At 37.5% G+C, this 21,157-nt stretch overlaps 2 protein-coding genes across 9 annotated transcripts in view; one reads left to right on the top strand and one right to left on the bottom strand.

Annotated features, from left to right (window-relative positions):
• Positions 1 to 130: 130 nt before the first annotated feature.
• LOC124223308 (calponin homology domain-containing protein DDB_G0272472-like) lies at positions 131 to 6,493 on the top strand. Of its 3 annotated transcripts, none has more exons than XM_069137603.1 (10): positions 131 to 455; positions 557 to 731; positions 860 to 1,155; positions 1,259 to 1,386; positions 1,497 to 1,657; positions 1,747 to 3,588; positions 3,679 to 3,783; positions 3,878 to 4,050; positions 4,143 to 4,278; positions 4,347 to 6,493. In XM_069137603.1, the coding sequence occupies exons 1-10, from the start codon at positions 424 to 426 to the stop codon at positions 4,440 to 4,442; spliced, it is 3,144 nt and encodes a 1,047-aa protein (XP_068993704.1). In that variant the 5' UTR covers positions 131 to 423; the 3' UTR covers positions 4,443 to 6,493. The 3 variants fall into 3 exon arrangements, with proteins under 3 accessions (XP_068993704.1, XP_068993705.1, XP_046491088.1); XM_069137604.1 differs by having other exon boundaries at positions 132 to 455; positions 552 to 754; XM_046635132.2 differs by having other exon boundaries at positions 132 to 455; positions 552 to 731.
• The window catches only part of stv (BAG domain-containing protein starvin), a 19,681-nt gene continuing 4,628 nt past the window's right edge, over positions 6,105 to 21,157 (bottom strand). For 2 of the 6 annotated variants that reach the window (XM_046635136.2, XM_046635135.2), the window contains one exon: positions 6,105 to 10,013. In XM_046635136.2, coding sequence (XP_046491092.1) covers positions 7,947 to 10,013 — 2,067 coding nt within the window. In that variant the 3' untranslated portion in view covers positions 6,105 to 7,946. Of the gene's footprint in view, positions 10,014 to 15,853; positions 16,014 to 16,606; positions 16,969 to 16,991; positions 18,041 to 21,157 lie in introns of those variants that run through there. The other 4 variants (XM_046635140.2, XM_046635137.2, XM_046635138.2 and 1 more) reach the window with 4 other exon arrangements.

Consider the following 21,157-nt stretch of genomic DNA (forward strand, 5'->3'; position numbering starts at 1 on the left):
CGTTAGTTCCATTTAGGGTGCGTTCCGAAATTAGCTGGCAGCGCAAAAAACTCCCTAGGACAGAGGCACAGCAAACTCGGCAGTGCGAAAGAGATAAAAGATCGTTGACAGCACTGTGAGCTAATATCGGAACCATCTGCGTCAAACTATTAAACAGCCTAAAGTCCATGAAACTAGCAGTCTTCAATCGTCAATAGCACTTGCATGTGTGCAGTAATTACCAATTGGTTATCGACGACGTCAGTGTTTATGTTTTGTACGAGTTTATGGCTATTCTATTTGGATGATAATTTTAAGACTAGCACATTCCTGCGTGGAAGAAGAATACTTTAAATATAATAATAATTTTAACAAAACACTGCACATTACTTGACATGAGCATAATGAGTAACGCTGCGCTACTTAACCTGCAAAAAGAAGTCGATGTCATCCAAAACGGTGACAATTTACCCGAGGTAAGATTATTATATATAATAAAAATATTATTATATCCTTCAACTTTTATACTTTACTTATCGATACTTTTTTCTACTGCCACAATCCCATTGCAGAGCAGTCATGTTGTGACAGCAGAGTTCACGGACGAGTATGAGCCAAATGATGTCAGTTACTGCGAAGAAATTATCATCTGCGACACATCGGCAGATAATATGGACAATGAGAATGATCAAGTGTCGAATGAAATCGAATGCCTCGATCCTTTGCACATTCCAACCGAGCTTGAAGTTCCGGTACAAAATTGATGACCAATTCAGTAATTTATTTGTCGATACAAAGAAATTTCTTTACTAACTTTTTAACCTTACGACAAATCAATGGCAAATTATGACTCATCTATCCCAATTCTTTTTTTCCAAAGCCGATGGTGACTATAGAAGGAAACGACCCCAAAACGACAAGGTACGTTTGGGGTGGTCACATATACACAAGGGAAGGAGATTCAACATCGTTCATTTGTTGTAATCGACAAGTCAATCAATGTAAAGGTAGAGTTGTAGTGAGAAATGGCACGGCTGACGAAGTTGAGCCACACAAGCATTCGAGAATCATGAGCAAGATCTTTGCAGCCGAAATAGCAAAGAAGTCAATGCTCATGAGGGCAAAATCTCAACTTTCGGTCAGTCTTCGCACCATTTATGACGATGCTTACAAGAGGTGGGTGTTATTCTCAATTAAATATATCAAAAAGTATGAACGAATAGCATGCAGAAAAAAGACGGATTTTTCCTGTATTAAGAATATTTTGTTTTGTTTACAGAACACCTGCGCTGACCTCGTTTTACAGTTACGAGGCCATGATGAAATTAATGATGAAAGCCAGGTATGGGACGTATGCATGCCACGAGCCGATACACAGGGTGAATTTTGATATTGACTGGGCAAAAGGTGCGAGTATTTCAAACGATTTAATAACATGTCTAGAAAATTGCGATGTTGTTCCAAGCGCACGACCATTCCAATGCTCCGTGATAATATTTTGCATTTTGTTGGCGCAGACTGGGCGGAAGAGGTCCCGGGACGAAAGCCAAAAATATTATGCAAGATGTGCCAAGAGTACATCTTTTCTCCATCGTCATCTAAGTTGATTCGTCATCTTCATTCCAAGTTACACACCACTAATGCAGCAAAGCTCACGGATGTTTCAAAAAAACAAAAGGTTTACAAACAAAGGCACAAACTACAAGCGAAAATCGATTGAGGATATTTGACAATATTTTTTGGAAACCTGTATTTGTATTTTTACAGAGAAGGCTCCTAGATAACTCGGATTCCACAGATAACGACGAAATACTGAAAAGACCGAAGATGGCCGACAGTCCGGTGTTTGAAAAAGACCTCAAAGTCGTCGTAGAGCCATCGCAACAGAAACGCAAAGAAGATCTCAAAAAGGCAGATCAGAAAAATTTACATAATATAGCCGTAAGAAGACAAGAGTTCATCGATCATCTGCTATTTGTAAAAGATCCTGTAGAGCCACTGCACCAGAAACGAAAAGAAGATTCCAAAAGCACGGACCGGCAAATTTCACAAAATAAGCGCCGGGATGATGCTGACGGCCTGTCTCGTTATCCGATAATGAAGCAACAGGAGTTTGCCGATCATCTGGCATTTGCAAAAGATCTCGTCGAGCTACCGCAACAGAAACGCAAAGAAGATCCCAAAAACGCGGATCAGAAAATTTTACTGAAAAAGCACCAAGACGATGCTGACCACCTGAATAATAATGAGAAATTAAGGAAACAAGAGATTGTAACTCATCTGATGCTTCCTAAAGAATTCGTAGAGTTGCCGCAACAGAAACGCGAGAAAAGTCCCAAAATTCTGGAGCAGAAAATAGTAGAGAAAAAGCGGCAGAACGATGCTTACAATTCGATTAATTATAAGAAATTGAGGAGACAGGACACCGTCAATCATATGGCGTTTGCAAAAGATGTTTTAGAGCGACCGCAAGAGAAACGTGAGGAAAATTTCAAAAACGTAGACCAGAAAATTATAGAGAAAAAGCGGCAGAACGGTGCCTACCCCCCGATTAATTATGATAATTTAAGGAGATACGACATCGTCAATCATATGGCGTTTGCTGAAAAACTCGTAGATCCACTGCAACAGAAACGCGTCGAAAATCCCAAAAACGGGGATAAGAAAACTGTAGAGAATATGCACGAGGACGATGCTGACCGCCGGATTAATTATGAGAAATTTAGGACACAGGAGATCGTCGATCGTATGAAGTTTGCAAAAGACTTTGTGGAGCAAACACAACAGAAACGCGAGCAAAATCCCAAAAACGTGGACCAGAAAATTTTAGAGAATAAGCACCGGAACGATGCTGATAACCTGATTAATTACGAGAAATCAGGGAGACAGGAGATCGTCGTTCATCCGACGTTTGCAAAAGAACTCGTAGATTTGCCGCAACAGAAACGCGAGGAAAATCCAAAAAACTTGGACGAGAAAATTTTAGAGAATAAGCACCGAAACGATGCCAATGACACGATTAATTATAAGAGACTAGGAAGACAGGAGATCGTCGATCATCCGACATTAGCAAAAGAACTCGTAGATCCACCGCAACAGAAACACGAGGAAAATATCAAAAACGAGAACCAGAAAATTTTACAAAAAAAATGCCAGGACGATGTTAACCGCCGGATTAATGATGAGAAATTGAAGAGACGGGAGATCGCCGATCATCCGACGTTCGCAAAAGAAGTCGTAGATCCACCGCAACAGAAACGCGAGGAAAATCGCAAAAACGAGGATCCGAAAATTTTACGAAAGAAGTGCCAGGAAGACGCGAAATGCCCGAATATTTATGTGAAATTGAGAAGACAGGACATCGCCGACTATCTGGCGTATAAAAAAAAACTGACAGTGCAACCGCAACAAGAACGCAAAGGAGATCCCAAAAAAGCGAAACAGGAAATTTTAGAGAAAGAGCACCGTGACGAGGCTAGCGGCACGAAAAACGATGAGAAATCAAAAGGATCGAACATCACCGACTGTGCGACGTCTGAAAAACATCTCGTAGAGCCACCGCAACAGAAAAACCAAGAAGCTCCCAAAACCACGGACAAGAAAATATCGGTACGGAAACAAGTATAATAGAAAATTGATGAAAGGCTTTTTTCTTTCAACATTTCAGACAGTACAATATTAGTTTTTGTTTCATTTCAGATCGAGAGCCGCATGCCGCAATCGATATCACAAATCAAAATTAAGACCGAAAATAGTTCGGAACCTACGATATCCGCACAAGTTGATCCGGACCAAAATATATCGGTATGGAAACAAGTCTAATCAAAAAACTTATGTCAGTCTCTTTTTTTTTTTTAACGTTTCAGACAGTACAATATTACTTTTTGTTTCATTTCAGACGGAGAGCAGCACAGCGCAATCGATACCACAAATCAAAATCAAGACTGAAAATAGTTCGAAACCTACGTTGTCCGTACAAGTTTTTGAACCCAGTACAGGTCAGCCGTCATCGGGGCTTGATGTAACGTTACACATGCTGGGAAATGGCATCTGGAATTTTATTGACAAAAAGTTCGTATAGCACCGACCACAAAAGTTGTTGACAATTTTTAAGCTTCGAGTTTTGGATTGAGCAATGATTATACCAGGGTATTCGATTACAGGAACACCGATCGGTTTGGTATATGCAGTGATTTCTCCTACGGTGAAAACGCAGATGTCGGTTTCTACAAATTGAACCTCGATATTTATTCCTACTACACCGAACGGGGGCAAAAGTGTCTTTATCCGTACATCGAGGTGAGTTTGGCAAATAGTTCCTCAAAAGCAGTGAGGCATTTTCTTCATCGCTCGTTCCTCTTTTTCAGATACCTTTCGAAGTTGAAAACGCCAACGAGTCGTTCGATTTTCGTATCCAATTGAGTCCTTTCGCATACAACGTTTGTGGAAACTCGAAGAGTTGAACCGCTGCGCAAAGTCATAGAATTTTGAGATTTAGCGGTGAGCAAAGGATCGTCCATTCAAACAAGACGTCTTTGAACGAGGTGACAATGCTAATAAATCACGAAAAACGAGCTTCCAAGACGAGTTTCACTCTCATTTTGTGAACAATCTGCGACGATATAGCTATATTATTGAGCAAGGTGGGGATACGGTCGAGGTACAGAGACTAGAGGCAACTAAAAATAAAAATTCTCTTGGCGTCGTGTATCTGGGATTGAATTTTTGGAAAAAACGACGAGCTGGACATTCTCAGAACAACGGTAACACGTCGCTGGCTGTGACTCATTACGTTTCAAATTTGCGCAATACTCAGATGACGTTTCTTTTATTTATTTTTGAATGCTAACTAAATTTTGAATTCATCCGAATTTATTGCCAAGTTCCTGGATTTCATTTCAATTTCATTCGCTTATCCAGTTGTCAGACCTTTAAGCATCAAATCATTCATTTTATGACGTATAAAAATTGCCAGAACAAAATAAGGTGAAATTTGTCAGTATTTGTAAATAATTTTTTCTCAACGTTGACGTCGCGTTGAAACGTACAATCTATTTTACTTTACGTAACATTACGGTTATCACGCATAGCCGACATTTGTTGGCATACTCACACAGAGGTCTATTTTAATCGATTAATACGACTCGTACGTGAGCGGTGCTGACCGATACAAATATAAACTTTCGTCGTGTACGAAAAAAGTTGTCCAGTTGTGTACGTGCAAAGAAGCTCGTGCTCATTTTTCCGACAGATTTTACCCGACATTATACATATTGTGTTGGTTTTTTCGTAAGTTGAAAAAATATACTCTAATTGTAAGAGTTTCACAGTTTCCTTGTCCATTCATCTTCCAACGCGTGCATAACAATTTGTATACGCAAGATGATTACTCTATTATGATACATATACATCTATTTTGCAGAAAGGTTGGCAAATTTTATTGCGAAAATATCTAAAGTTAAACGTAGCAAAGTTATGATACCGAGTAACGAGCCAAGTAGAAGACAAGTAGAATAAACGTTCAGCCCATTAAGAGAAAAAGAAAAAAAAATAAGAACACAGAAAAATCTTTAACTCGGGCAAAAAGATTTCAATTATTGCTATTCTTTTTTCTTAAACGTATTATATTTTTTTTTACTCTCCAATCATGATAATAAAATTTTGTTTTGCACACAAAAAAAAAAAAATCAAGAAAAATAAACTTCTTCGTAAATGAATTGTTTCTAATACATAATGTTATATTTCAAACGGATCAGAATTAATAACGTATCTATGTATTATCACTAATATATTAGTTCTTACTTTTTACTTATTTGATTAAATAATTACACTTTCGATTTGGCATTTATACAAGACGCTATATTAAGAGTCAATAAAAAAAAAAAAAAAAAAAACCCAAAAAACCGACAAAAAAAAAATTTCCGTCAGCGTTTGAACGCGTGCAGAAACATGCAGGTAATATCCATAACGTGTTGCATTGTATTACAGTATACAATGTAATATACACCATCGTCTTTGCTGCAATAATTACATTTATAAAAAAAAATAAAAAATTACAGAATTTAAAAAAACCTAAAACATAAGAAAAAAATAAAAAATCAAATCATCTCTCTGAAAAAAGACACGTTCGTCACGTAGGATAACAATTGGCAAAAAAATGACTACGTTTCGAGTTCCTCGGTTTGGAATTTTTTTTGTTGTTTTTTTTTTCTTACTAAATCTCGTTCTGCTCTTTCTCAATTAAATTAAACACTGTGCAACACCGTAATATCCTGCGCGTATATTTCTATTGCTTCGCGTCAATGTGACGAAATGAAGTAATACCGACAATTATAAATATACGTAATGCGCATAGCAATATAGTACATCTGCATTATTTTTATATCGCTTAAATTATTATATTTTATACAACGATTAATTATTCTCATCAAAATAGATTCATAAAATTACAGTTATTATATATGTACGTTATTATATTTATGCTCTGTATGATTGCGTGCAGTTGCTAGTATTATGTGATATGAAAAAATATCAGGTATGATAAGGCCGATTTGATTTCATTAGTTATATATCTTTAAATTCTATTCAATTACTATTATTAATATCGTTATTGTTCTAGACTATTCAGGCGTTATGCAAATATCAATGTACACCGATACATTTGTATATTTAATACCAATATTGGGCAGGAAAGCTCGTTTCAATTCTATAATATTTCGCAAATATTGCAAGCCATTTTTAATTATTGCAATACAATATTAGTGATGTAATATATTGTTGTATCGTGTCTTGATATTTCTTTATACGTATACTACATACATAGGTATATAAATATTATTTGCCCGACGAAATGTTAATGATTCCGTAAAATTGTCATCTTTATCATGTGTTTGTATACATGAAAAATATTATCCATAAATAAAATTGCATCATGCTTTTTTAAAATTTCATTTCATTCTCGTACCCTGCTGCATTTTTGTAAATCCACGCGTGCGCGTTTAAAAAAAAAAAAAAAAAAAATTAATAAGAACAGTAACGGCATATCAGACCTACCGGTACCGGGTAGATATACAATAAATTATAACTTATAAATAATCGTATATATACTTCCGTTTTTCTCTGGTTTCTTTCTTTCGTAAAATATAATATCTGTATTTATAAATTAATACTCATAAGATACGACCCTTTGCGTAACCGTATTGTATCCTATTATCAAGCTACTGAGACGGTTGTCGGTTGGTTTTTGTCACATACATAAGTTGCACGCATATGTATATTATTACCAGTATTAGCCCGTAATAACGTTAATCATCGTAATTATCGTCGTCACTCGTAAAATACGCGCTGAACCGTGAAATAAAATCTATATGCATATTTATACATACATACATGCATTTATTTATTTATACAAAAAAAAAGAAGACACAACAAAAACAGAAATTTTTTTTTTCTTCTAAATAAATAAGAATAAGGAACAAACTCGCCTTACAGTTATGTATGCATAGTGTATTACACCTAATAGTGAATGCATCCATTTGTGTATGCATAAGTTTACCACGTCAACGATAATAGTAATACCAATATTCATAGAAATTTGGGAAAAAGTTTCAGTACATCCATTTCAAAAAATTGCACTAGGCCGGGGGGAAAAAAAAACACAGAACAAGAGATTTAAAAAAATCGCAGCAGTTGTTATTTCACTGTAAAGCGTTTGCGTGAATTTCAATCTCCCGTTCGGATGTAACGTTCGAAATTCAAACTAGAATCAGCACCCAATAACGCGCCCTTACACATACACAAATTCATACAAATACTTGTGCACAAATTTCCAATATGTCCACATTACAGTGGATCATCAATCAATCAATCAATCAATCAACAATATAAATTTAACTCTCATTTCATCGTACATCAGTTCCACGTCCTCATCCCGTTGTCACGTCTTTCCAACATCGCTCAGCACCCTTCTAAGTATGACTGACTTCAGGTGGGGGTAGAGGAATCGGTACATCGGAAACGGGTTTCGGCTGTTTCGCTTTTCTCGTCTTCCTGGGTGACTTGGATGTAGTTTTGGTAGCAGCAGCAGCAGCGGCGTCGACGTCCATCTGTTGCTGCTGGTGTTGATGTTGCCCCGGATCACCGCCAGCAGCTTGATTCGACTCCATCGCTTCGTCAGCAGTTTTCTTTGCACTATCCGCAACACCATCCTGTTGAGTTTCCATCGCCGTAACGGATCCGGATTTTTCAGTCTGTATCAACGCCTCCGTGGCAGCAACGGGATCATCATTGGCCACATCCTCGTTCATCGCTTCGTCAACGTTCCGACGTTCCTCCGGCCGATCCTGATCCTTAACCGCGGTACCCGCGTCGACGCCCTGAGAGTGAGTAACTTGATCCTTCGGCTGTTGCGAGAGAACGGAATTTTCTGGTGGCGGTAAAGGTATCGCGGCGTTTTCGTCCCCGGCACCGTTAGGATTGTTGCTAAGATCGCTCTTAACAGTCTCAGCGTCAGTCTCCATCGGTAATGCAGACTTACCCTGATCGGTGATTGCGGCGGTCGAATCGGAATTCTTGATAACTTCCTGGCCAGGAATCGGTACCTTCGATTCGAGCATCGCGATACAATCCTGTATACTCTTTATGGCGTTTTTCCTTGCCTGCCTGACCTCGGGTTTACCCTCGGTCTCGATGTCGTCGAGCTTGATAAGCTCCCTGGTCAACATTTCGTCGAGGTACATGTACTCCTTGCTCTGCCTCGAGTCACCCTGATACTGCTTAACCTCCTCCATGAGCGAGTCGACGTCATTCTGTACAATGGCGACCCTCTCCAACGGCTCCTTGGGTTGAATCTGTTTCAGCTTCGGCGGTTCAGCCGCTGGTTCATCTTCCCGCTGTTGCTGTTGCTGTTGCTGTTGAGCAGCCCGTTGCTTTTCGGCCTGCTGTTGACGATACTGTTGCTGTTGTTGCTGGTAGTGATTAGCCTTAGGTATCTGCTGCTCGTGCTGACTCGCCGCAGTCGCGGCCGGTTGTTGATGATAAAACTGTTGCTGCTGCGGTTGCTGCCATTGCTGATGATGCCTGTTGCCACCGCCTGTAAAGTGTTGATTGAAGTGCGACGGTCTCTGAAACTGCGGCGGTGATTGCGGCCGTTTCTGTTGCTGATGACCGGCGAACTGACCGGACGACGTCTCGTCGACGACGTTCTTTGGAATCACCGGCTCGTCCCTACCCTCAACGAATATCGGAATATGCCTGACGTTGCTCTTCTGTTGATGGGTTTGCTGCTGCTGTCCCGACGATGTCTGATGATTGGACTGACTATGAGGTTGGTGTTGCTGCTGCTGTTGAAGCTTAGGCGACATCGGCGGCTTAGCGACGTCGGATTGCTGTTGCTGAGGAGTAATATCGACCCTGGAAACGAACCGTTGATTAGGATTCGATCCCTGATTCTGTCCGCTCTGTTGTTGCGAAGCTTGCTGCTGATGACTCTGCTCATTGAAATTCTGTGCAGTCTGTCGATTCTCCGGCGGTGCCGAAGCGGATCGTTGACCTCGGTTAGTCTTCTCGTTCTCGCTGTTCTCCATGTCGTGACGATGCTGTCCAATGTCGACGGTGTTTCTCAGTCCGTACTGAGGAATGGGTTGATAGTGTTGATTGTTGCCCTTATTACTACGCTTGTCGTTCCTCTCACGTTCCTCCTGCTGTTGCTGTTCCTGGTAAATTCCGGTATCCGCCTCGCCGTGAGAACTGACGCCGCTTGCTCCGCTCGCCGCGCTTGCGGCGCTGCTTCCGCTCGCCTGACTCCTCGCGTCTTCGTCCGGATGACTCTGGTACGAGGACGAAGAGCCCAAACCCGAACCCCGCCTTCTGTTCCTCGGGGTGCCAAGGGGGAACGGAACGTCTGCCCAAGGCGGGCCCAGAAGGTGATCGGCAAACTCTGGATGGCGAGCAGCTAGGTCGTCCAAATGGGATCTGATGTTGCCGCCGGCACGTCTGCTGCCACCGTCGAATCCGTCGTCGTCGAACGGAAAACCCTGAAACGATATAATCCAAGGTTTTACGTTAGATACAAGGTATTTCGTTTTCTTTTTTTTTTTTTAATTTCATTTTTCTATCATTCAAGAATTAGTGTTAGATTTTAGGTTGATTCTCATAACTGTTGCAGCCGAATGGCCATTTTGGCACTGCCTATACAACAGCATGCAGTGGTTAGCGGCAAGAAAAACCGATTATCTTTATCATCATCATCATGATCATTATCTCGATCATATTTCGACGGTATCGATTAATCGTTTTTGAAAATTATGAAATGGTAAATTAGTTGCGATCAGTGATATAACGACTGGGCTGCAGAATTATTATAAGGCAACTTCGATTAATCGATTAGTCGGATAAACGATTAAACGAAAAAACAATTGACCGAAATCGTCGATTAACCGAGTCGTCGAAACTTCCAATTAATCAATTAATCGCACTGCATTAATACGTATACCTATAACTTATACACTTTATATTGGACTCTTTAACGAATGAAATAACAGACACGACAAGGCCTCTAATACCGCACGTACGGTTATACCAGGTATACATTATCATACTCTATGAGACGAGAGGAAAACACGGAGACGTGAAAAAAGACACTCGTTCACATTGAAGAAAAACAATACGAGTCTAATTATATCGGTTTCTTTTTCTTATTCTCATTCTGGTTCGTTTGTTGTTTTTCTTTCGTTTTTCGTTTTTTTCTTGTCTTCTTTTTTTCATTATCTTTTCTTTTCTTTTTTTCATTTTACTTTTTCACAGACAGCGGCGCGCGCGTTTATCGTTTGTTCCACATCTGTCTCTACGAACAGACATTCTCCAACTACCAACCACGATGATACCCGAATGCCTGCACGTTACGGAATCTACATAATATGGTGAAACAAAGGTGTAAACGATTTTTTCGAACAATGAAATAAAAACGGTAATATTTAGTCGTTCGCTAACTTCAAAAGTCTCTCATATTGTATCAATCCTATGCGAGATACATTATATATTGTATACGTATATATACATAGGCACTAGGGGCGTGGTTTTTCTAAAAGAAGCAGCTACGCGTTTCCATTTCTGCATTTTACACTCAGTTCGCAATTTTGGAGCATTTCTAATTTATCTCTCTTCTTTCTTTCTTTCTTTTTTTTTTTTTGGTTTCCTCATCGACCAAAAGCATGTTCGATTCTTATTCCTGACGATTGGTCGGTTTATCCGTTGCTCACACGTTCTTTCTTTATCTCTCTCTCTCTCTCTCTTCCTCTCTTTTATTCTAACCTCTCCATCTTATACCTAGTTTGAAATTTTTAAAGCCTGCCTGCACGCCTCGCTCACTCTAATCTCGACATATTTTCACTGTACGAAAAATTTCCACCCGCAAGCTGATCGTAACAATATTACGTACTTGTGCCAGTCGAATTCTTGACGTCAAGCTATAAAGCGAAAGATATTCGACCTCGAATCGAACTCAATATGGTTAATGAATTCGGGCCTCTATCAACATCCCCGCAGCACATATCCTTATCCTATGCTATCGCATCGTAATCACTGTATACGTATATGTCTTATTGCGGTTGACGTTGACAATCTTAAAAGAAGCTTTTACACACACCTGTACAAACGTAGAATAATACGTATACAGCTATACGTGAATATATGTATACGCTTCCTGGTTTTATCGAACGAGTTATACTCAAGTTCGTTGCACGAAGGAGGAAGAAGTAAAGAAGATGATAATTGAATCGAGTGACGTTCGTTCGTTCGTTCGCGTTGTATAGTGGAGGAAAACGTATTTATAATATATTAAAAGTTGAAACACGATTCCATCGATCCATTGATTGATTGATTCGTTCATTCGTTCATTCGTTCATTGATAAAACGCTGTACGTGCATACATGGATATAGGAAGGTGGTATACACCGTGAGTTGTACATTATTAAAGACATACGCGAATGGAATATATAATTACACGTCCATCTTTCAATTCAAATATTACTATTCAATATGTATTTACGTACACGCTGGCTGTCAATGTTTCAAACTGATTCACGTGTCCTTAAAATCACCGCCAATTCTTCTTTCGATGCCAAATAGGCGTATAACAATAAATCGGTTTTAACAAAAATGACGATTAAGCGAGTAAAATTATCGACTCAGGACTTGTGTCATAATATTCGGTTCAACGTTCTAACTGAACGACTAGGATACGGTCGATAGGATTGTATGTTTTTCATCTATGGTGAGAAGGTTGATATCCACTTCAGTCTGTATATCGATAAGTTGATTTTATTTGCATTCTTTCTTGCTAAAATGAATATATTATGCCAGGTATTACGTATCATTTACAGCCATGGTTTCTCCATGGTATGCAAAAATTATCATGAAATTCAGTGTACCAAGTCGAAAGATTGAGGTAATTAAGCACAGAATCTTTATTAATTAAGATAGATTTGAATAATCACGAACGGATTGACAGGTTGTGGGGAAAAAACAAGTTTCAAATAATTCAGAAACAGCTACTTTTTGCGAGATCGAAAAAATCGTATAAAAAAAATCCCGAAGCAAATCAAAAATGGTGAAGGGAAAAATCGTTTCTCGCGTCATATGCGGAGTTGATCTTTCCTTCTCCTCCTAATTTTTTTCTCGTATATGCCGATAATCGTAGGCGGCGCGTGTCTCATTCTCTCTCCACAACTTATTATAGAGGCGTTGGTACTACTGACGTCACGGACTGACGTCGTCGTCGTCTTAGTTTACCATCCCCCGCAAATATGATAATCATAATAACGAAAATACATCAATCTTTAAAAATATATATATACATATATATTTTATGAACTAGTTTTTTGTGTTTCGTTTTATTTTTTTGTTCTCGTTTTCTTCAACCCTGATACTACTTCGGATACTTACACGTGAAATTGGCAACCTTGCTGAATTTAATACAGGTATATATAGATGCAGATGGTATAGGTATAACCTGTACACGATATAAAAAAAAAAAAAATTGTCACGCGCATGCAGTAACATTATAGCAGCTGAACAGAGAACTGCATTAGCGGTGACGTGCAACTATATTTGGCACCTACTCGCTTGCTTATACAGAGAATATTTCTTTGTCAAGCATTCATTCGGGTTGAAACGGAATGGAAATGAAATGTGCATAGATAGGGAGAATGTAAACTGACAGTCGGTATGTTTATACAGTAAAACAACCGTTTTTTTTTTTTTTTTTTTTGTGTGTATAATGCAAGGTTGTTGTATTAGCACTACCATACGACTTGATCAATTAATTGTTCGCGGGGAAAAAACGACAACGATCGGGAGAAAATTGATAAGAAACTTGTTACGTCGAGAGATTCAAAATTTGATATCAGATTCGTAATAAGCGACCCTAAAAACCACGATATGCTATCTTGTTATAAAAATTTACTCGGAAGAATAAAGTGTGACTCAAAGGGTTAAAGGGAAATAAATTTATACATTTACACGTACATATGTATATATATACACACACACACGCGCACGTATGGAACATTCGCGAGTGTCCTCCCATCCTTTTTCGGAAAAATTAGGTCACGGTGGCGTTTCGACACAAGTTTTTTTTCCTCCCCACCCTCTCTCTCTCTTTTTTCCCTCGCTGCTCGCTGCGCACAGATCGATTATACATACACAAGGATATTATCCGAAAAGGCAATCGTGCGTATATACAATATATATCAAGATTAAAAACGATTAAAAACTGGGTTTTTCTAATTCTAATGTACACGGATTGATTTATACAGGTATATTTATCTATATAAAAGAAGAAAAACAACGACTTGAATGGAGAAAGAAAAGAGAAAATAAGGAAAAAAAAAATATTAACTCGATTCGAAGCGGGGTGAAAATTACTTTTGTCAATTTGTACGTCTCGCTTATATCCTGTTCAATATTACACATGAATACATATAAGGTGTATACGATATGCTTTCGTAAACGAATGACGCACCGTCCGTGGCTATATAATTTATACAGTTTTTTCTTTTTTTTTTTGTTTTCCGTTTTAGTTTTCATTTTCCGTCCATTTTTCACCCTCTTTACCCAAACATACGTTTCTTGATGAATTTAAAATTTCCCTCCTCCGCCACTCTTTCCCTTTATATCGTCGTAAGTGGATAAAAAGTGTGCGGATTGCTTTAATTTTTATTCGTTGTCGTTTTTGTATCGAAATTCTCCGACCGCAGAAGCAGAGATCAGCATCCGCAGAGATTTCAAGCGCAATACTTAAACTTCTCGCCCACGCCGCTGAATTCAGTAACCCTATTTTTGTGCACAACGTTGCCAAACCTTTCCGTTCGCCAATATACCGCACACTATATATATATATATATATATATATATATATATATATATATATATATATATTATAAACATCAAGTTTTACAGGTAAATACGCATGCGTGTTACAAATTTTTTTCTTTTCTTTTTTTTTTTTTTTTTCAAAATTCAAGTCTAAAACATTGTTCGACACGACGAATAAAAAAGATACCGTCCAAGTTTCACATTTTGATATTGAAGAAATAGAAGCAAAAGAGATGAGAATGGACGAAAAAAAGAAAAAGAAGAAAAAAAAAAAAAACACGGCAAATACACCGCATCGTGTGTATATTTGTTATTAAAAAACCGGTTTTCTCTCTTGTCCGTGTTTAGTGAATAATTATACTTATTCCGCACGTTCGTACGTTCGTATGTATTATACGTACACACATGATCTTGACGTGCAGTTCGATTTCTCGCCTCACCGCAAGAAGAAGAACGGAAAACAAGGTGGGGAGGGAGGAGATCGGTTAGATCACGAGTAAAAATATGTAAGAGACAGACGCAAGTGTGCGTACGTGTTAAAAATGTTATGTGCAAAAATTTCGTACAATTTCAAACCAATAACACACCGTTTAACTCTCGATGGATGGGGATTGTGCCTGAATTGCGTAGAGCCGCGTGAGAAAACAGCGGCGTTATAACGATCGGAAAAATAAATTTCATTTTCACATTTCACACACACACACGTATATTGTGTGCCTTGTAATTAAAATACGTACACGTATATCGTACGCGTAAGAAAGTAGAAGAATAAGAAGCGGGGTAAAAGCAAACTATAATTTTGAGGAAAATTATATACCGACAAACAAACGTCGGATGAAAAGAGATAAAAATTTAAATATGCAACGTAACTATCTCATGCAAATTTATAACACAATGCGCAAAAACGCAAACGTTCAAGTAAAAATTAAAATACAAACGCTTGTTAACTTGGATCACGTGTTACGTGTGTTAATTTTGAATCTGACAAATTTTCGCTGTCCTATTTTTTTACTCGACGCGATGAAGAGTAAATAAGTAAATGATAAATAACTGAAAAAAAAAACAAAACCCACGACAAAGATGAATAATAATAACAACGACGATGATGTCAACGATTAATTTGTCATCTTCGATTCGTTTTTTTTTTTTTTTTTTTCGCACAACTTTACCCTTTCAACTTTTATTTTTTTCTCTATTCAATTGAAAGATACAATTAATGATAATTCATCCGAGGCGAGGTGATGATGACGACGATGATGACGAAGATGAAAACAACGACAATAATAATAATAATAATAATAATAATAATAATAATAATAATAATAATAATAATAATAAATGAATAGGTATGAAAGGGTATTGAAAGATATGAAAAAAAAAAAATTAAAAACTAATGTAGACATGATGGAAAATAATTCTTTCGTTCACCTTTTTTTTTCTTTTTTTAGGGTTCAGTTTGTATAATATTTATCATTTTATCATGCAATTCGAGAAAACTTACAGGAAATGCACGATCCTGCACGTACTGTCCAAATTCCGGTGTAGTGTCCAAGATGATAGGAGAGTCCATGATTCGCTTTTTTCTTTTCTTTTCTTTATTTCTATCGTTTTTCTTGACGGTTTTTTTTTTTTGTACACGTTTGGTTCTTATTCTTTCCGATCTTTGTTATATAGAAATAAACAACGATGCTGGTATTATTTACTTGTGAAATATAGTAAAAATAAGTGGTAGCAGTAATAATAATAATAATAATAATGATAATAATAATAACAGTAGTAGTAGTAACAGTAAGAATACGTCGATTGGCCGAGATTTTATACCGAAACTACCAAGTAAGAAATATGTCTTTCGTTTTTACGATCAAATTCAAGTTTTGAAACAAAATAATTGTAATTGACGGTCTCAATTGATTGTTCTCTGAGGGTTCGACGGTTGAGTAGGTAGGGAAAAAAAAAAAAAAAAAAATAACGAAACAACAAAAATTGCACGTACAAAGCGTGGATTAGAAAAACAAAAGTGTGTGGAAAAAAAAAAAAAGAAAAACAACAATAAACGGTTTAGAGAGAGTAAAGAAAAACCACAAATAATTATAAAAATCGAATATGTTACGACAAACGTTATTTATTACGTTACGTATTATATAAAATTAAGAAGACGAAGATGAAAAAAAAACCACACATTTAATACGTGTCAATCAATGTGTCGTGTTAAGTAAACTATCTATCAAATTATTATGTACCAAATTATATTTACCAAAATATTAGCGGACTGGCGAATTTTTTTTTTTATTTTAAAAAATTTTTTTTCATTCCTTTCTTTTTTCCGAATTTTCTTTTGCTTCCGATTCTCGTTGGTCGTTTTTTCTTTTTCTTTTTTTTTTTCAACAGCAACGCGATTCAATACGTGGTTTTTCACACAACTGCTTCAGCAGGACACACCACAAATCAATTGCAGGTTAATTACAATCACAAATTACACGTATTTGAAAACACAAACGGTTTAATTAAATTGTCTCGATTCGTTTCTTCTCTCTCTCTCTCTCTCTCTTTTTTTTTTTTATATATATTACTGTTGTTATCGCTATTGTTGTTGTTGTTGTTGTTGTTATTATTATTATTATTATTATCGTATCTATTACCTTTAATTTTCCGCAAGTTCTTTTCTTCCGCGCACTCGTATCTAGAGTTTTGTACAGCCGATCCGCACTACATGTATGATTGTCGAGAGAGCAGGTACGGAGGTACGTATATATACAGAACGCACGTTATACGCATATAACCTAGGTGTATTTATTTTCCGTTCTGACTCACTTTCGTGGACCGAACGAACTGCCGAACTGCCGACCGCAAGTCGCCAGCATCAGCGACGATCACGTCGGCTATTATAATACGTATCTCTGGGTATCTTCCACCACCACCACCACCACTATCACAATCACAATATCACAATCGCAATCACCGGCACTCGACTATATTATTACCTATATCTCGTAATGGTGTACTCACGATGCCAAAAATAAACGACAATAAACAACAATTAACATCACCTCGTTTGCTCTCGTCAAAAACTTCTTACGTCATTCGTTCGTTTATTTATTTATTTATTTATTCGTTCGTTGAAATAATTTTATTTTATTTATTTGTTTGTTTGTTTTTTTTTTGTTTTAGAGAAATGTAGAAAAGAGGACGAGAATCTTCTACGATGTTTTGATTTTATATTTAAAATATTTTTTACAACAATATATTATTATCACTTTGCGCCGCGTTTTTAGTTGCAACGTTCCTTACAACAATATCCGATCACAGCGTTCATCTTTTGGAGAAGGAGGATGAAGATTATTTTCTTTTTTTTTTCTCTCTCTCTCTCCTCGAAACCCCCTTTTTTCTATTTTGCTTTCAAATTCTATCGTTAAACTATTATTATTATTACTATTATTATTACCTCGCTATTATATATTCGCGCGTTGCGTGTATGATACATATAATTCATTGAGAAACGATGTACACATGATATATTTGATAAATATAATATACATACGTATATGTATTTATTCTGCGAGAAAATGAAGTAACAAAACAAGTGAAAGAAAAGAAAAGAATAAGAAGAATTATTACAACGAAGGAAACTGTACGAGAAAACGGGGAAAATTACGCGCAGTCCGCTTCTCTCGGCGTTAAAACCTTTACTGAAGTCTAGAGGGTCGGGCATATACGCGTTATATCTCGCTGAAACGAACGGGTGAGAGAGGAGAGAAAAAGACGAAGGAGAGAGAGAGAGGGAATCTATACTCTGACTATGAACAAGAACATATGTGCACGTGTATATATATATATACACACACATACATTACAGGTGCGCCCCGACAAGTTAAACCTTACACACTTGTAAATTCCTAGGCATAATACGTACACGGATTATATCGTTAATACATCAAGAAAAAAAAAAAAAAAAAAAAAAAAAAACACGCGCGCGTATATTCACGCATATTGTTGCACTCTTCGAGATCTCTGCGAAAAGAACGACCGAGTGAGTGAGTGAGTGAGAGAGAGAGAGACAGAGAGAGAAGGAGAGGAGAGAATTTCGATGCGAGGCCGTAAGGAACATTCACACGTCATGTGTTTGCGTGTGTCGTATCGCTGTATTATTCGCGGCTGTTCCATGGAACGTGCCAAGTCATTCCACCGCCTTCGAGAAACGCACCTCGCGCGATCTTTCTACAACATCACATGCGTGTGTGTGCGTGTGTGTGTGTATAATATATAAAATATAAGTAAGAAACGAACGAATATCACGTTTAACACAAGGAATGATTTCTGGAATGAATCGATCGATCGAGAATAATGTTACCGGCACGGAAAGACGAGTCGTTGTGTTATTTTTGCACGCGCGTGTTATATTTAGTTATGTCTATAATGAGAATTAAATTTTATTTCACACGTTGTACGCAGGTAACGAGTTCTCAATTACGGTTGTACGCATTTATTTTACCGTATCGTACACGCTGCATAATATTATTCGAAGGTGTCGGTGTTCGTTCGATTGTCGATTTTTTCGAATTTTTTTTCTACCATTCTTCCGTCGATTCAATTCGATGCAATTTTAATTGCATATGGTATATGGTAGATAAGTACTGCGAATAAATTTAGAGGCAAGAATGTTTAAAAAAAAAAAAAAAATACAAATGATAAAATATAGCAATACGAATTACATTGACAAAGAAGAAAGAAAAATAAAATGGAAAAATGGGTAATTACGAGCATACGTATGTACACCTAATGTACGTATACATATATGTATATTATATATCGGTATGTGTTTAACGCCCCTCTCGCCGCGACGACGCGAGGAGAGAAAAAACGACTCTCCCTGACTCAACCTCGGAATCGACCGACTTTGTTACGTGCGCGTATGAGAAACGTGTTCGTTCCGTAAGTATGGGCGTGTGCATACGTATACATACGTACATACCGGCGAACCGATGCGGCGCTCACCTTTTATAGTCTTTTCGAAGTGCTGCTAGTTAGTCAGTCAGTCAGTCAGCGTAATGCACAGGCTCGCATGTATGTAGATATAGGTATACATACATACATGCATACATACATACATACATACATACATACACCGTGCGTAAAGATTTTTATACAAGTTTTGAATCGGTGCAAATCGTCGCGCGATATTATGACGTACAGTAACTTGTTTGGGGGTTGGGAAAAATTTTCTATCGAGACGCGCCCGGGATGTTCGGGATCGTTGTTTAAAAAAAATAAAATAAAATAAGAAAGGAAAGCCTGAAGATATCAAAGTGTCCCGTATAATAGACTAGAAAACCTGTCTCTCCGAACCATTTCCGGTGTAGACCCAAATCGGGGTCCGATATATGGAGGTACGTGCATATACGCATAGGTATACATAAACAACCTGCGTTGGATAGATTCCATGGAAGATAGCCATGTGTTTGTGTAAACGCCCGTATACCTCTCCGAGTGCACACCTGAACTATGTATTGATTAAGTAGGTGATATAAATTAGTACATAAGGAGAGTGTATACAAGTTGGGATCGATTTTGTGGGATCTTTGCTCGTAAAGTATGACGACAAAGGAACCAATTACCTCTCTTTGCAGACAACGAGTGTACGTACAATGTGTATATATATATGTATATATATATATATATGTATATATATATACATGTGTATATATGGGGCATTCCACGTCAAACTAAGGCATCATCGGCTTTCGCTCCCCGAGACCCTGATGCCCGATGAATATTGTTGATATGTTTCGATGAAAAATTATACCTACAATTATTTCGAAATATTTCCACAATTTTGTAAAATTGAGGAATCGAAAATGCATCTTTTCGTCACGACTTGAAAACGGGATGAAAAAGTCGAATCTCTTTTTCAATTATTCCGATCAGCAGTGAGAAGAGTTATTGTTAGTACATGTTATCATGTGGCAGTAAATAATAACAGAGACACAAGAATTGACGTGTAAGGTTGTCTGCACTGCAAGTAGTGCACAATCATCGTCGTCATAGTCGTCGAATTCGTCGTGGTTAATTCTGGCTACTGATTAATCCAATTCAAATCTCATGCGTGATACGAAATCATGCACGCCCACGCAAATTTTCGCGCCAATTAAACAAATATAAACGGATATAACGTGCATCGTACGGTTCGTATTTATTGCAGCTAAATTTATTAGAAAGTAGAATACGGAAGATATTTATTAACACGGATGCGAAAGAAATAATTTCACGCGAAATGTGAAGATAAAGAAAATAATGCTGAAAACGAAATAAAATCTTCTATTAGATGTATACGCGATAGAGGTGCTCAGAAAAGTGAAAGAATGTATAAAATTGAACGAAAACAAAAAATAACGTATTGTTATATTATTTTATAAAAGAGAATATAACAGTCGAAGAGTAATTGGGAGAAAAAAGAATAATACAAGTCTCTTTGATTTTTTTTTTACTTCTTGTAGAATATTATTTTAATTCTTTGTATTACAAAAAAAAAAAAAAATTATACAGAGGTGTAAAGAAACCGCGTTTTCTGGTTTTAATATCGCGAGAGAAATGCGATGGTATTATTGCGTTGCCCGCGGGTGACGACGACGATGATTTGACAGAGGAATCGTAAAACAAGACTAGAGGAGAGGAGGATCGGCTAAAGGAAGTACGAGACTCTAGTCGAAGTGGTGAAGGAATTTCGTCTGTAGAAATGCCAGACGAATCAATGGCAGCTATTTCTAGACGAGCAGCAGCAGCAGCAGCAGCAACGGCAGCGAGATATGCC

Source organism: Neodiprion pinetum, chromosome 7 (assembly GCF_021155775.2).
Source record: "Neodiprion pinetum isolate iyNeoPine1 chromosome 7, iyNeoPine1.2, whole genome shotgun sequence".
Taxonomy (NCBI): domain Eukaryota; kingdom Metazoa; phylum Arthropoda; class Insecta; order Hymenoptera; family Diprionidae; genus Neodiprion; species Neodiprion pinetum.

Excerpts from the sequence above, each read along its gene's own strand:
- LOC124223308 (XM_046635132.2), top strand. The coding sequence starts at position 375 with ATGAGCATAATGAGTAACGCTGCGCTACTTAACCTGCAAAAAGAAGTC. Across the intron at positions 456-551 it reads ACGGTGACAATTTACCCGAG|AGCAGTCATGTTGTGACAGC; the intron begins GTAAGATTATTA and ends ATCCCATTGCAG. Across the intron at positions 1,156-1,258 it reads TATGACGATGCTTACAAGAG|AACACCTGCGCTGACCTCGT; the intron begins GTGGGTGTTATT and ends TTTTGTTTACAG.